General features: G+C 43.8%; 1 protein-coding gene across 1 annotated transcript in view; it reads left to right on the top strand.

Moving 5' to 3' along the window:
• The window catches only part of RNFT2 (ring finger protein, transmembrane 2), a 29,766-nt gene that overhangs the window by 11,650 nt on the left and 4,851 nt on the right, over positions 1 to 13,265 (top strand). The window contains exons 7-8 of the mRNA XM_061465772.1: positions 880 to 1,033; positions 11,027 to 11,176. Coding sequence (XP_061321756.1) covers positions 880 to 1,033; positions 11,027 to 11,176 — 304 coding nt within the window. The remainder of the gene's footprint in view (positions 1 to 879; positions 1,034 to 11,026; positions 11,177 to 13,265) is intronic.

Genomic DNA, 13,265 nt, shown 5'->3' with positions numbered 1-13,265 from the left:
TTTTGTTCTGGGTTGGTTATTTTCCTTTTACTTTTTGGTTTGTTTTATTTTAAGTTTTTGCTTTCTACAATGAGGCTTTAGTAGGTAAATTCCTGAAGAGGAATCCTGGTGTTTCAGTCTCATTGCTGCTCGGGTCAGTAGCTCCTGCCCATTGCTATCTGAAGTTCTGCTGTCCTGGAATCCCCTCTTTAAAGGGCAGATGTTCAGCCCAGTCAATAACATTATGTCAAGGGAACTACCTTTCTGGATCTTTGTTTCTGGTAAGAGTTGCTGCTTAACACAGTCCAGCTTTTCTTCTGCTTCAGACAGTGGCAAGCCACCATCAGAACATGACACACCTCAATTCCTGATCTCTTTGCCACACTAACAGTGCTTCCTTTGTCACCAGCACGTTTCACATGTACAAGCAGCTTTAGAGACTGCTGCTCCTGCAGTAGTTCTACCTGTGGCAAGCCAGTCTCAGAGGACATAGGGGTCTTGACTTCCCCAAGGAATCATAACTACTGCTGCCTCCAAAGGATAAGCTTTTACAGTCAGATCCAATAGAGCAAGCCTGTGGACTAAAGGCATTGCCATTAGACCAGAGCTCACTTACAGTGTGGATTGCAGTCTTCCAAAATAGGCTTCATACATGTTTGGGTCCTGCTTTGTGATAGTGGGCAAACCTGCTGACCTAAGTAGGAATGGGCAAGACCAAAGTCAGGAGGCCCAGAAGAACCATGGGACTAATCTGCATGTCTTATTCCTATTGCCCTTGGGAACTGAAGTTCAGTGGAGTTCCTAGGCTTTCTCTAGCCTGCAGTGGATAGAGCTGCTCATCAAGAAGCTTAAGCGAGGTTCTCCTTGCTGGTATCTGAGCCTTGGTGTCATGCCTTTCAGCCTTATATTTCTGAAACCCAACCTGGAGAGGCTGGACTTCTTCGACCTGATGTGGATTGTGGGCATCGCAGACTTTGTACTCAAGTACCTCACCATTGCACTGAAATGCCTAATTGTTGCCCTGCCAAAGATCATCCTTGCTGTCAAGTCAAAGGTAGGAGTCTCTTCTCTTCTTGCTATACAGATGTTTGTCTTTGATAATGTGATACCTTTGCAACATGCCTGCAGCATGAAATATGGGTGGAAGAATAAAAATAATAAAACCTCTGATAAAACTTGGGTGGAAAGTCACCTCGAGAGTCAGCTTTTTGGCTTTTGAGCCATCACAGACCTGAGCAAGGGTTTGGTAATCCCAGCAAGTAATTCAACTCCACACAGGTAATCATTGCTTGAGAAGGAATAGTTACTAGCGATGAGATAAAGGCTTTTCTGGTTGATGTTGTTCTAGATCTGCAAAGAAGTATTTCTAAAGCACCAATCTCTTCATTTAATGGAAGGAAATTGCAAGTACTTATCTCTCTGGCTTTCTGCTTTGGTCAAAGAAGTAACAGCATTAAATGTAAGCTTCTGATGCCACAGAAGACAGCACCAGTTGTAACCATGGCCAGAGAAATATTTTAACTAAATAGCTAACAAATGTTGATGATAGCATATACAGATTAGGCCTAACTTTTGAAACTTTCTCACCACATTCTCTCTTGAAAACCCTTTTCATACTGTTTTTTGACATGCACATGAAGTGCCTCTTCCTCCACTTGGTGGTAACTACATTTCAGTGGCAAATGTAGCAATGTGTAGTGTTTGCATTTGGTAAAGAAACTTCCTGGCAGCTGTTGGGATGAAAGGCAGGATGGAGATGCCAGATACCATCATTCATTGCTGAAAGTCTCAGGCAGGGCACTTAAGGGGATGTCTAAACTGGGAATAGTTTTGCTTAGAAATGACATGGGTGGCAAGGGAGTTGAGCAGTTTGTTCCTGCACAGCAGGGCTATGAGATGCTTATTAATTTATTTCTGGCAATTGTCCAGCTCTTTTTCCTTCTTCTATTATTATTATTATATTTTGGGAGATTAATGTGCTAGGTCAGAGCATAATCCAGCCTGGGGAGGGAGGGAAAAGCAATGTGAATAGTCTTCCCAAGATAAATTGCAGTGTTGGAAAAGGTTCACAGCCTTTGCTTGCTTGTCTGAGAGCTATCCCAAGTACTCATTAATCCTTGTCGGGAGAGAAGAAAGAGAAGGGGGCTTTATTTGCAGCTACAGTGGGAGGCTGGTAAGATCACATCTGTCATGGGCCTATAATGACTCAGAGCACAGATGCTTCATTTTTAATACCTTTTTCTGGATAGCAATATTTCTCACTTTTTTTGAGTCTCTTTTTGTCTTAGGATGTTGTTGATGGTCTTCTTGTCCCTTGATATCTGAGACTGCTGTTACCTACCACTATGGATCTGGATTTATTTTTATCCCTCTCTCTCCAAGGCATCCATTAAGCCAACCAGGGATGAGATCTGGTGTTACAAATTAAGCAAGATCAAACTGGGATGGGAATGCTCCAAGAAAACCACAGGATGCCATAGAAATTGTAATTGGTAACCACATAGCTGAGCTCTTTCCCCTGAGCTGGGTGACCCAGCTTACCTCTTAAAGCCAGCACAGTGCTATACATCTTAGTTTCAGATGAGTTTTAAGCTTTTTCTCAGAACAGTTCTATTGCACTTTAAGCACATTATCTTTGACCAAGTTCTTATCAACTTATTTACTATCTGCTATCTTAATACTTGCCAGATACAAAGTTTTTCTTTTCCTCCCCATATGCTTGTAGTAATGTTCCTGCTTGAAGCCTAGCTTGTAGTTTCTGAACTTCTGGATGTCTGACACATAATCATAGCAGATAGCAAGCTGCTGGAGAAATAAATTACACTGGGAATAGAGCTAGAAGATTTTTCCATGGTAGACATAGAGAATTTTGCTGACGTAACCAGCCAGAACTGCAGTTTCTAGCTGCCCATAACACAGAGCCTAAAGTGGAGGTTGCTGCACTGTCAGGGATAGAGTTCAGCACAGCTTAGAATGGGATAGAGGTATTTTATCTTGAGCTTCCTTGCAGTACTTTGATCATTCAGCACTCAACCTCTGGGCATGCTCCTCATTTTGGAAGTTCAAAGGCATTCCAAAGCCAGTCTGGCTTTTCGCTGCTCATTGAGATTCTCGTCTGCTCTGAATAGCATGTGGTTTTCACCGATGCTTTCATAGCCTTTCTAGTACAAGGCATGCCCTCTGAATGTCCTTCTTTTGAAGTGTTCACATCTCCCCTCAGCTTCTCTGTAGACTGGACACCACTAGTTTTGAGTCTTTTCTCGGAGATCATTCGTTCTAGATCTTATTCTCTTCTGGACTTTCTTCAGTCCCCCCCATTTTCCAGACCATTTCTTCAGCCTATAAAGAAGAGTTTGGATTATAATCCTTCTTCCCAGTGTTTACAGCCTTTCCCACTTCAGTGTCAGCTGTACATTTGATAAGCCTACTTTGTTACATGAAGACACTAATGAAAACAGTGAGTAGTACTCCACTCTTACCTCAGTTAGATGCATCTTTTCATTTTGATAGTAAACACTAGGAATTTGGGCTAAAGCACTCAGTTCTCCCAATCTAAAGTACTGGGTCGTGTATTCCTAGTATGACACCATCACAGGAAGGGCAACTTTTGATTTCACGTGGCATCGAGGACCATCTTGGATTTATAGCATAGGATTTATGATCTGAGAGGCAGAAAAAGTCTGTCTTTGCAATCAGAATACAGAGAACAGTAGATGTGATCATGAGTGTTTGAAATGTGAAGCATGAGGACTGCTATGTTATCAGGATACAACTAGGCAGAGTTCTCCAAGATCAAATTACTCAGAAATAGAATATCATTGCAAACAACCCTCCAAAGAGTGAAGATTGGAAATCTGACTATTTAATCCCAGACTTTCCCAGGTTCCAAACCAGCTCAGAAAAAAGAGGTGCCAAGAGAGGCTGTGAGACTACAATCAGGCTGGAAGGCAGGGAAAGGAGACAAAAGTAGAAAAAGGAAGGGAATCCCAACATCAGATTCCAGCCTTCCACCTCTGCAATCAGAAGTTGTGGGAGAAGGAGCATACCTGTGCCTAAAGCTGTTCCTTCATCCCCATGAGCTGAGGGGCCCATCCAGCTGAGAACAAGTTTTAATAGCAGCTGGGCTCATCATTACTTTGGAAGGGGGGTTTGGCTCCCACCCTGCATGCTGAAGGCTCTCCATTAAGAAAGGCAAATAAGATCATTTGGTTCAATAGAAAATGAATTAAAGTAAATTAAACTGCAGGAGCCATGTGGCCTGCAGAGGCCTCCATTGTTGTACACACATAAACAGCAGTTTTTCATTTGCACTGCTAAGGAATGACAGCTTGAGGGGGGTGGAATTAAAAATAAGGAAATAAATAATAAAAAGACACAGTTGCCAAAGATTCCCTTTAGGAAATCCCAGGTGCCTGCAAGTCTCCCATCCCCTCCTCATGCTGTTGTCAACAGTCTGATCCTGGAGAATGGAGTGAAGCGTGAAGGGGGAAAGGGGAGAAGGAATACCAAACCCAAAGAATTGGAAGAAACTGGTACCCCAGGTTCTGTTTTATATCTGTATGTTTCCCTATATTTCTACAGGGGAGAAAGGTACCAAGAACACACTTTTTTCCAACAGCCTTAGTAGCTGATATGTAAGTATTTTCTTTGCATGCTCAGTGCAGATGTGCAGCCAAGTTACAAGGAGCTGCATTTCCAGAAGATGGAAAATTCAAAAGGAAAACACTAACATTTGTTGGTTGAAAACACAGCATGAAATTACTGTAGGGAACCCAGATCCCAAAGAGCAGACCCAGACTCCTCCAAGGAAGGTACCCAAAATGTTTTTTTCCTGTAACAGAAGCTCTCTGCTGTGGGATGCTGGAGTCTTCTGACATCTGGTTTAGGGACCTGAAATCCAGGGAAGCAGCCCCAGACTCCTCCAAAGAAACTACCTGACATGATTTTTTCCTTTGGAGAAACATCTTTCCTCTGAGATCTGGCAGAGACTCCTCCCAAGCATATCCTGCAGTATTTTGACTTGTCAGTTGTGTTTGAAAGCTGGATCATTACAAATGAGGTTTCTTTTGTGGCAAGACTGGCATTACTCATGTGAAGATTTTTTTGGTGCTGTGTAAATATTGGCAATGTACAAATACTCATCCACACTAGCACTGTGGACTCCTCACTGCCTCTTTGAAAAGACTTACTTTTGGTTGATTGTGGTTTTTTGATGCTTTTTTCTTTAAAGTACCATCTCATCACATCTGGTTGGAGAAAACTTATTTATATGAAGGCACCCATTCTTTATATGGCTTTGGACTTAGACTTTGGACCAGATACCTTTTCTAGGTGCATTCCATGTTCCCTAGCATAGATAGTTTTGCCAGAGGGGAGGCTGAGATGAGCTCTTAGGCAGAAGCTCTTCCCTGTGAGGGTGCTGAGGCGCTGGCACAGGGTGCCCAGAGAAGCTGTGGCTGCCCCATCCCTGGCAGTGTTCAAGGGCAGGTTGGACACAGGGGCTTGGAGCGAGCTGCTCCAGTGGAAGGTGTCCCTGCCCATGGCAGGGGTTGGAGCTGGAGGAGCTTTAAGGTCCCTTCCAACCCAAACCTTTCTATGATTCTGTATGATTGTTCTGCATCACAAGAAGAGCAAGTTGGAGCAGTTTGCTCCTGCCAAAGCATTTTCTCTAGGCCACAGCCTGTTCCAGGTGGCTCACATGAGGAATGAAGGTGCCAGAAGGAAGTTATATTAATTATGATGATGGCAGCAGCCTTCTCATGTCCCTGCAGCCTCTTTCATCATGCAGCCAGATAGTTATCACTCATTTTACATGAAGTCTGTGTACTTGTGTTCCATCCTGAGAAAAACAAGGTCTCTTGGAGCATTGGAGTCTTGTAGATACTGACCAAAAACCCCAGAAATATTAAAACAAGCAATGGGAGCAGGCACATAGATGTATTACAGAGTATCTGGGTAAAGATCTTCCTGCTTCATGTCTGTTCTCTCTTGTACTGTGTGATATGCCAGTTAATCCTAGTCTTCTCTAATAGTGTGGCTAAAGTGGCATTTCCAGCTAGGCAATGGACTGTCCTCTCTGTACCCTCTTCTTGGTGATCTTGGATGCTACTTGGGGGAACTCACTCAAATAGATTCACTCTTCTTGGGCAACAACCTTAGTTTTGATCCTCTGGAGCCACAGGAACTACGTGATGGTTCTGCAGAGACTTTTCCCTATTGCAGCCTGGGACGGATGTGATGTCCCAGAGTCAGAAGTGGGGGATTTATTACTTCTGAAAGAAAAATACTAACTAAAGCATAGGATTAGGTACTGGGGAGCTGGGACTCCTTTCTGTCCCTTTCCCTAACACACTTTGAAAGTCACTGCTACTAAGTTTCTAAAGGAATCATTGCTCCTCTGTGCCAAGTTTGACTTTCCAGTTTAAGATATCCAAGATGTGACTTTCAGACATGCTGTGCACCAAGTAAAAATCTCATTTTCCCCTCTAATCCCACCTTGGAATTACTCCTCATTAGTCTTGCATGGATTTTCACCAGCATCCTCTGTGCCACAATCCTGTTTACTGCTCCTACCCAACACTTCTTTATATTGGCAATATGACCTGAAATCTCAGCAGAGCCTGCTTTCCTCTCATCCAAATTGCCAGCAGGTCTCAAAAGTTGTTTTTCTAGCATCTTCCTGTTTCAGAATATGTCCTAATGCTGCTGGCAACAGAACAAGTGAGACTTGGAACTTCCCTTGAGTGCTAATCACAACTTACAGTTGCCTCATTGCAACTTCTCTCACTTCTCTTACATCCCATTTTAATTCCGCTGTGTAAAACCTTAGCATGCCTGTTTCCTTCTGTGGAGCACACGTATGCAAAGCCTTATGTCGAAAGGGACCACTAAGTCAGTGCTCAGACTATATGGGAATTAGCATTGCTTCTGCAGCTGTAATTTTCCCCCTTTGATGTTTCTAAATTATGATTCAAGTTTTAATTATGTGATTCCATGTTATTTTTCTGTAAGACTTCTTCCGTCCATCACCAGTGAAAGCAAGGTGAGGTATTGAAAGAGGGTGGTGTAGAAACTGGAAAGCATAGAGAACAAAGAGACCATTGGAAGAAGAGGAGTATTCTACAAGTTGAAGTTGAATGCTACACTGGAGAATTCAGTTCCATCCTCCATTTGCCAAATAATTCCTGTGTGATTCTAGAAGAGTCATGTACAGCTGCAAACTGAAGTCAGTGCTTTAGCTCTTAATGGTAATGTGAGCTATAAAATTAAGTGCTTTATAAAAAGTCTACTCCCAGGCATCTCAACTTAGACACCAAGAAAACCTTACCTTAACCTTAGTCTTTGTGTCTTGAGCTCTCATTTAGAAAGTAGAGAAAATAGCTGTCCCTTATGTCAGCTAACAATGTGAAAGTAATGGGGGTTTAAAACATCTTTTACTGTAGTGGTATCCTAAAGAGAGTGAAGACATTTTAGTGATAGGCTACTCTGAGTAATGCTCAGATAACATGAAGTGATAGGATGCAGATCTGCCTTCAAGTAGCAGGAAACCGTACTCACAAGTTACATGTTTAATTAGTACCACTCACCCCCTCTGAAAAAATAGTGATCACATCATTACAGACCATAATGTATTGCCTGTACAGAGAGAAAATCACAATTGCATGAAAATCCTGAATTATGCTCTCAAAATAAGTGCTTGCTTTAAAGGCTAAACATGGTCTTTATGTGCTGAAGGAGACAGAAAAATAGAGGGCTGTACACAAGTAACTGGCTTAGTTTGTAACTGGGAAAAGAGAAGTCACAGTTTCACCACATGGTATCATAATGCCCATCAGAGTTGCTGTAACTGGATCCACAGCACAGTCCTTTGCCACTTGTGCTAATGAAGTGTTTGCTAACAGTAGTAGATGACTGTCAGCTTTTATAGTAACCGAGGAAGCAGGGTAAGGAGTGTACTACCTTTTTAGCCAGGCTTAACTCCAAGCCATTGCAAGAGCTTGATGAGAGCAGAACAGAGACTTCTCTGGCTTTATCCAGGTATACTTCCAGGTAACATGCTATTTAATCTCTGTAGTCCAGCAAGGTAGGTGTGCTCCTGCACAGCCCTGTCTTGCACTGGGGCTGGCTCACAGGCTCACCGAAAAGAGGTTTTGCTGATCTTGGAGAGCTGTTCAACCTCTTTATATGGATTTTTTATGAAATAGGAAGTCACCTAACAGAAGCAGGCCTTGCCTTATTTCAAGCTTCATTCACAGTCAGATGTATGGGAGGAATAGTTGTATTTGTGCTTTATATAACAGACAGCTCTTCCTAATCTTAATGAGAAGTAGCTGAAGTACTTCTAGCTGAGGTTTTCAGACAAAAAACAGCTTGAGACAAAGATTTGACTTTGCAAGCTTCAACCTAGATAGCCAAGATATAACAAAGTTGAAAAGCAGATGACAGACAGGTAGATTGGGTGTGCTTCCACCCAGTGATGGGTGCCATCTGCTGTAAGTTTTTGCTATCAGAAGTCTAGATTTTGCTGCTGGAATTGTAGGGGACAATCCCTGTTCTTTAAGCTTTAGGTTCAGAAGGAAAACTCCATTTCTGCTGCAGTCCTCTGTAGAATTAATGCTGATTTTCTAGGCACCGTTCCTAGTTTAAAAAGGGCTGGTGTGTTACACTGAGGACTGAGATGCAGGACAGTACATTTCTAAAAGTATTTACTGTAGAACTACTTCTCTAAATGATGCTCAGCTTCTTTGTATTGCTTCCCTCCTCCTAGCTGTAATCACTCCAAGCTTATCAGTGGTCAGGTGGCTGGCGTTAAGGGGCTGGATGGAGAGATGCACCCATTTAAAGCTTGACTTCACTCTTGTGACAGTGTAAATAAGTACCTAGCTGCCAAGAAATCCAGATACCCTGCAGTTACCACTGAGAACTGAAGGTTTGTATTAGATAAAGGGATTTTGAAAGCATTGTAAAGGGTGGAGGTTTTGTGGTTAGAAAATTGAAGTGTGTCACTTGTTGCATACTCATTTTAGAGCCGCACTCTGCCATTTCCAATTGTGCAGCTTGTCTGGACCTCTAGGGCTGCCTGTGACCCATCTTTCCTTATGCTTTGCTGTGGGTTCTGGTGTTTACATGCCTCAAAAGCTTCTGTTGTAGAGGTATTTCAGCTTTGATGCCCCAAATGCTGGATCGAGAAGCTCCGTCTGATGCAATGAGAAAGTAAGCAGTGACCTGTCCCAGCCCAGTCTGCCAGGGAAGCAGGGCTGAATAAAAGCAGATGAGTGCGAGCCTGATGGGAGGAACGAGTCAGAGAAAGCAGTTTGCTGCCTTTAGCTTGCTGTAGCTTTCATCAGAGCTGGCTGAGGAGGGGGAGGCAGAGAACTGCCTGTGTGAAGGGAAGGAAGTGACAGCATAGTCATTAGCAGACTGCGACCCTCTGTCACAAGGGCACCTGAAATAAACGATGATTGCATTGAAGCATGAGGCTGGATAGAGACCTCTGTGCTAATTTAATAAATTGCTTGCATTTAGGACTCCAGATTGTTGCTATTCCATTTTTGCTATGTGATGCCACCTGGGATTAACAAGGAGGAGGGGATTGGACGGGGGAGAAGAAGAAAGCAGCCCAGGTCCGTTAGCAACCGCTGGTGTGACCTCACTCCCTGTCCCCGGGGGGATATGAGATCATGAGCATGCCAGAGCCCTCTGAAGGATTCGATTTGCTCAGTGCAGCAGGACGGCCTGAGGAGTGAGCTCATCTCTGAGCCCCTGGGGAGGGGCACTCGCTGCTGCTTAGGGGCTGCACAGGACTTAATCCCCACTCCAAATCTCCCCAGTTAGCAACTGCCCTGTGATGACATCACTGATGACAAAGCTGACCGGGACAGCACAGCAGAATTCCAGGGGAATTTCCCCTGCTCCATGATCTTAAAGAAAAGAACCTGGACATGTTAAAACCAAATCTTTCAGTCCTAATAGTGTCAGTGGAGGTTAAGCCTAGTTCTGCATTCACAGCTTGCCCTGACCTGGAGCCCTGTGACCAGTTCTCCCTTTTAAACAGTGTGGGACAGAACATAAAGGGTCCTCATTAAGACTGAGGAAGGAGTAGGGGGTTGGAGTTGGTTTAAATTAGAGCTTTACTTAGCCAGCTTTCCTAATCTTATGTGCTTTTAATAGAAATTACATGGTAAGAAAGAGACATTTCAGTTGCTGCATCTCATGGCTGTGTAAGCCAGGAGGGAGTTTGTTACCCTGCAGGTGTCCTTCAGGGAAGGAAAGCTTTCTATTGGAGTAAACACCAGAAGGGCAAGGACAGCTTTTGTGCAGGTTTACAAAGGATGGCACTCATTCTTTGAGTCTCTTTTGAGAGAGAAGTGTTTAAACTTCCTCCTCCCTCCCCCCCCCCCCCCCCCCCTTTTCTTCCTTAAGGCCCTCAGGAAGGTTTGTTTCTTTCAGTTCAAAATGCCTTGAGGGTTTGCGTTTTCTTTCAGCGCCAGTCTTATCTGTGTACTGTACAATGCACAAGAGCCAACACACACCTGAGTGGAAGGATGCTGGCAAATAGATAATGAACTTGATTCTTTGGGATGATCTAGAAAGTTGTCAGGAAGAGCAGTTTAATCACTGTAGCTTCAGAAGGGGTACAGGATCAGAGACACCTACCTTGCATTCCTTTTCTCATCATTAACAGTATCTACAACTTATGCCATATTAATTCCTGTAAGTCTTAAACCCTGCTTTTAGCATTCTTTAGCATTGTCCAGATCAGCAATAAGGTTTATATCCATAACTTGCTCTAAGAGTTTAAGATGCAAAAGTGTAGAATAGCTGGGTAAGTGGCAGAGCAAGAACACTATGAAACAATGAAGTGAGTTATCCTTTCTACACCCCAAGTTAAATGGCTACAAAGAAAGCTGCATGTCATGAGTACTGGTCTCTGCACCAGTTAGCAGTGTGCAGATGGACAGGGAACACAAGCCCTACATCAACTAAGTGTTATTGTTTTGCCTTCCTGATAGTAATGATGTGCCCCTTGTTTGGTTGGGTTTTACAGGGGAAGTTTTACCTGATTATAGAGGAGCTAAGCCAGCTCTTCCGCTCCCTTGTCCCCATCCAGCTATGGTATAAATACATCATGGGAGATGATCCATCCAGCAGCTACTTCCTTGGTGGGATCCTGATTATCCTGTACAGCCTCTGCAAGGTAAGTACCACGTCCCTAATAACCTCTATGGGAGCTGTAGCAAGAGCAGAGTGAGAAGCACAGCTGAAGGGAGCAAATGTACCTCTTGATTGTTGCTAGCACTATGCAGGAAGGGAAGCTGCAGCAGATGGGAACACCATGTGCTTCAGTTGCCAAAAGCCTTTTGCTTCACCAGTATGTGGGCATTGATGAGCTAGAGGAAAATCTGTGAGTCCTCATGTAGCATTGCATCAGGCTTATGAAGTCATTGCTGCTTTCTAATACCCTTCTATAAAAGAGAATGGGAGTGGAGTCTTGGGGACCAGGACTGGAAGAGATGTTAACTGTCACTAAACTTCTAGATGCAACACCAGAAGGAAGATTGCAGTTAAATGTTTCTCTCAAAGCCTTCCTCTGCCTTTCAAGGCAGGGTAGGTACTCTGTTAGTCACAATACTCAATGGAGCAGGGAGAGAAAGAGTCATCCAAGTCCTGATGAAGTAAAACAGATAGTTCTGGCCCCATTCTGGCTGATACAAGTCCAGGATCTCAGCAATGGACAAGAGTAATGTTTCGTCACAAGCATTAAGAGCACAAAGTCTGGCTGTACAATTGGAAATAGGTGTGACTTACTTGGTGTCCCAAGTCTGAGGTCCAGAAATAGTTGTATATCTAATTGTGTGCATTGAAACCTGCCTAAAGGCAAAGCAGTAGCTGAATAAGGATATATGTATCTGTGCTGTCCATCTCTGAGAAAGGCCAAGTGATTCAAGCTTGCTGCAGCCCTGATATTTGTCTGTGCCTAAGAAAAAGGGGCTATGGCTTTGCAGAAGCAGACTGAAGAACAGAAGACAGCTGAGCTGAAAACAGCTCAAAGGGGCTAATGGATTGCTGAGTCATAACTAAACCATAAAATAGATCTTATGCAAGATGTGCCTGCAGTTGCATCTATATGTTGTATAGGAATGGAGCATTGCAACCCCTGCTGCCAAGAAACATACAGGTTTTGTAAGCAAGATAGGCAGAGGAAGTTGTGAGAAGTGATTTGGGCACAGCAGGTCTGTGATCAAGCCAGAAGCACAGCAAACTATGCCAGAACAGAAAGAACCTGAGACCAGTGGAATGCCCTACGCACCCATTCATTCTCTTAGCTGTATATTTCCTGCTCTTTACTCTGTCCTGCTGGAGATTTTTGTTGCCCCTTTCATAGATGTCATTGCCTGGCTCCATTTTGGACGATATTCAACCTTTCAAGCACACATTTCACAATTACAAAGAGAGATCTGGTGTCCCTTCTTGCAAGAGTTACTCAACACCTGGAAAAGGGACTCTTATCTGCAGTTCTGCACACCATTTCTGATATTTGGAGAAGCCCTTAGAGTGTGAAGAAGCAGTGGGGGCCATGTGTTCCTTGGCTCAAGGTGAGGGTAGGAAGTCAATCCACATGCTGGGGTGTCCAGGTCAGTGGAATCTGTAGCTTGGCACAGATATGGCTGTGGCTGGACTGGAAACCACCACTTGCATATCATAGCTCAGACATGAACTGCTGCTTCCAGGCTGAGCTTCCCTTCCCATGGGCAGGGATTGTGGGTAGGCACCCCAGGTGAAGCTTGTCAGGGCCCTGCAGGCCTATTAATGCACTTAGGGCCCTGACACATAGGTGCCAGCAGTTCTTTATGGTTTAACTTGATGTTTCTGTACTATGAAGCCTTCATAGGTAATGTTGTGATGATCGAGATTTGAAAAGCAGCCCCATTTTGGAAAGTCTTGCTGATCAGTTGTTTAGAAGAGGAGAGGGCAGGTATTTACCAGCCTTGGCTATACCTTAGGGTAGGACTGAGGTGCACACTTTGTGAAAGTGCTTTGGCTACAGCCTGTGCCTTTGACATTCTTGTTTTTTTCTTTAATTCATCTAGTTCATCAAAGATGTCCACGGAAGTATAGGCCAGCTGAAGGGTGATAGGTCCAGGAACATGTCCCAGGTCATTATGTGACAACTGCTGAGTACCACGGTATGTGGCAACTGCTGAGTACCACACGTGTGTCCAGGTTAGGATTAGACCTCTGCACATGAGAGACTTTGCTTGGAAGTGGAAGAAAAGTGAGAGCAC

The sequence above is a fragment of the Pezoporus flaviventris genome, unplaced genomic scaffold (assembly GCF_033815535.1).
Source record: "Pezoporus flaviventris isolate CSIRO_AGI_PZ_B2104156 unplaced genomic scaffold, CSIRO_AGI_Pfla_v1 ptg000041l, whole genome shotgun sequence".
In the NCBI taxonomy this organism is placed as follows: Eukaryota; Metazoa; Chordata; class Aves; order Psittaciformes; family Psittacidae; genus Pezoporus; species Pezoporus flaviventris.
This window is presented reverse-complemented; position numbering and strand designations above follow the sequence as displayed.